Genomic DNA, 3,016 nt, shown 5'->3' with positions numbered 1-3,016 from the left:
TCGTGGGCCCCGACACGGGTGAGTATTCATCCAGATTTTGGTAATAGCTGATCTTTCTGCATTTAGAACGCTTTCTCGAAACTCGACACGATCAAAACTCCTTGGAATCTGTTTACCATGTTCGTTCCGGACTTCTTGCATGAAATAGAGCTGGGGGTTGGCAAAGCTATCATCATACATCTTATCCGGATGTTGCATGCTTTCAAGAATGTTGATGAATTCGACCAACGGTACTCAACTTTTCTGAACCCGAAGTCGTGGTGCTGACAAATAATTTAGGTTTCGGCAAGTTCCTACATGCAGCAGCCCGGAGTTGAAGTATGCAGCAGCCCGAAACTACGAAGATATTATTCAGGTAGGCTTCTCTTACTGCCCGTTGAGTTATTCAAGACCCACCTTTATATTGCATTCTTCCGGTACTCGAAGGACTATTTCCTTTACATCAAGAACTTATCGACAAACTCTGTTTTGAATTGGCAATCTGGCATGGATATGCCAAACTTCGGATGCATACGACATCTTTTATGAAACTCTTTCGTGCGGCGACCACTGATCTTTGCACAACCATCCGTCGCTTCGCCCGTGAAGCCGCCAATGTCAAAACTTACGAGCTTCCTAGAGAAGAAAGGCGAAGAACGAACAAGGCCTCAAAGTCCAAAAAGTCTTCCGCCGAGTTCACTGGGCTCCCCCTACCTACTCCATCCATTCCTGACACACCTACACATACCAATTTACCGGACGTCGTTACTTCCGCCCCATCACAGCCCGCGACACAGAACACAGCTCCGCCTCCAATCCCCAAAAAGACCTCAAGAACAACAAAACCTCCAAGTCGGGCAAGTCGGGCAAGCTCCCTGCACCTCCCCCATCCATCCCTGATCCACCTGATGCTGTGGCTTCTGGTCCATCGCAGCCTGCCACCCTGACCCCGGCGACGCCTCCCATCACCAAGAAAACACCGAGTCAGAAATTAGAGAAGCCATTCAACATGATCACATATAAGCTCCATTCACTCCCTGATTACCCGGATGCTATCGCTAGGTTTGGAACAACTGATTCAACTTCTACCCAGATCGTATGTGTCTTTATTGAGAGTTGCCATTGTCTGAAATCTCCCAGGGAGAAGTTGCACACCGTCTGGTCAAATATCTCTATCAGCGCACCAACAAACGAGAGCATGTCAAGCAGATTGCTAAACATCAGCGACGTCGACGATTGATAAGAGCAATGTGGGAGCGAAGGAGGAAGAGGAGCGGCGTGCCAATCAGACCTCGACTTCGGGGGTCGATCCCAAAGTCTCTACCATGAACTCAACTAGTTCAAACAAACAAGGGGGCAAACAACGTAAACGTCTACTCTGTCCCCGAGCCACATATGGACATTATGCCTATGTTCCTCCCGAACAGCATCATTACATTTCCGATTCCACTCGAACGTCCATTCGACTTTCAGAGTTTGTTGACACGGACTCGGATTCTGACTCAGATAACGGTGGAGAGGGTCCAATGGTATTCTTGATCATCTCAGACCTAATTATCCTTCTGAGACAAGTGAACAGATAGTGGACAAGTCTAACCCTGCTGCGCCCGATCCCGCTCTCCAAGTGAGTGCTCTATTGTATCTTGGATTTGCGACTCAATCATACTAGGACTTTACGCGGAAGCTCAAGTCTCATCTCCGTCGACGACTTTTGAGTTTGGAGTATGACGGTGACGACATGCAGTTCACCGACGAGGAACTTGTAAACGTTGCCATCGAGAAAGATGCCCTCTACACTCATGCTACTCTTCGAGTGAACTTTACCACTTAACCTCCGAAGAGATCAGGATATCATCAATCCCCGCACTCGGAGGTTCTGCATTGTTCGCGCGCAAGATCCATTGGATTCGCATCCAATCTGGTATGGCGAAGTGCTCGGAATCTTCCACGCGCGGGTACTTCTGGCTGACCAACCTGGGAAAGCTCAACGCATGGAATTTCTCTGGATGCGGTGGTTGCAGCGCGATATGGCTTACCCTTGCGGTTTGAAGGCGAAGCGGCTGCCTCGAGTTCAATATATGTTTCATGATCAACCCGATACGTTCGGCTTTCTTGACCCCAAAGATATCATTCGTGGCTGCCACCTTATCCCGGCATTTGCCCACGGCCGCACTAAGGAATATCTTCCCAAATCTGTCGCTCGTCGACCATCTGACCAGGATGAAGATTGGACATATTTCTATGTCAATATGTGAGTCTTCCCAAGGAATGAAATACGGGTCTGACCTTACCCCAGGGTAGTGGACCGAGATATGTTAATGCGTTATCACGACAACGTTGTCGGCCATCGCAAGTCTCGAAACCCAACCAGAAACTCGATGACAAATCCAGAGCTGGACCCACCGACTGCAGAGGTTGTTGAAGAAGTAGTCGATATCATGCAAGAGTGTGACGAGGTAGTCCTGGATGGCGAAGAAGAACTGGGGGAGCCCGATGACTGGGTTGCAGGGAGAACACTTGCTGAATCTGACAGCGAACTGGAGGACGATGAGGAGGGTGGCGAAAATGAGGATTTCCCTGGCCGTACCATAACAAGTAGATTGGGCTACGAGTAGTCAGGTGAGATTTGTTTTTTCTGGTGGAAATTGCGCCGTTGATTCTGGTTATGCTCACTAGATCCACCGCACAACCATCCAACGTTGTAGACCATCCACATCGCTGAAGTACGACCTCCCCACCTGTTTAGCCCACCCAACACTGTGAATTATCAGTGGTATTGTGCCGGGGTGCCATTGATAAGGCTCAGTATTATCATAACATCCCTAGTGGCGAATAATTGTCCCAGAGGGGGGGTGAATAAAGGTGAGCTCCAAGGCAAAATTCGCACCAAGTCCAGAATATAGGGGGTGAATAAAGGTGAATAATACAACACTGGCCATTTGCACCAAGTTTCCACGAGTCACACCATGTGACATGTGACACTGTGACCTAAAAAGGAAGTTTTCTATTGATCAATACTTGAGCTGATGGTTTCAGC

General features: G+C 48.6%; 2 protein-coding genes across 2 annotated transcripts; both read left to right on the top strand.

Moving 5' to 3' along the window:
* Positions 1-1,304: 1,304 nt before the first annotated feature.
* MIND_01136600 (uncharacterized protein) lies at positions 1,305-1,810 on the top strand (the record flags this gene model as incomplete). The annotated part of the gene is made up of 3 exons (XM_037367909.1): positions 1,305-1,508; positions 1,559-1,603; positions 1,649-1,810. The coding sequence occupies 3 exons, from the start codon at positions 1,305-1,307 to the stop codon at positions 1,808-1,810; spliced, it is 411 nt and encodes a 136-aa protein (XP_037215741.1).
* A 160-nt stretch (positions 1,811-1,970) lies between these two features.
* Positions 1,971-2,594, top strand: MIND_01136500 (uncharacterized protein; the record flags this gene model as incomplete). Its single annotated transcript, XM_037367908.1, has 2 exons — positions 1,971-2,230; positions 2,276-2,594. 2 exons carry the CDS (start codon positions 1,971-1,973, stop codon positions 2,592-2,594), a joined length of 579 nt encoding a protein of 192 aa, XP_037215740.1.
* Positions 2,595-3,016: the final 422 nt, after the last annotated feature.

The sequence above is a fragment of the Mycena indigotica genome, assembly GCF_014461135.1.
Source record: "Mycena indigotica strain 171206Taipei chromosome Unknown Mind.scaff0010, whole genome shotgun sequence".
Classification (NCBI taxonomy): Eukaryota; Fungi; Basidiomycota; class Agaricomycetes; order Agaricales; family Mycenaceae; genus Mycena; species Mycena indigotica.
Note: the sequence above shows the minus strand (reverse complement) of the source record. Positions and strands in the feature narration are given on the sequence as shown.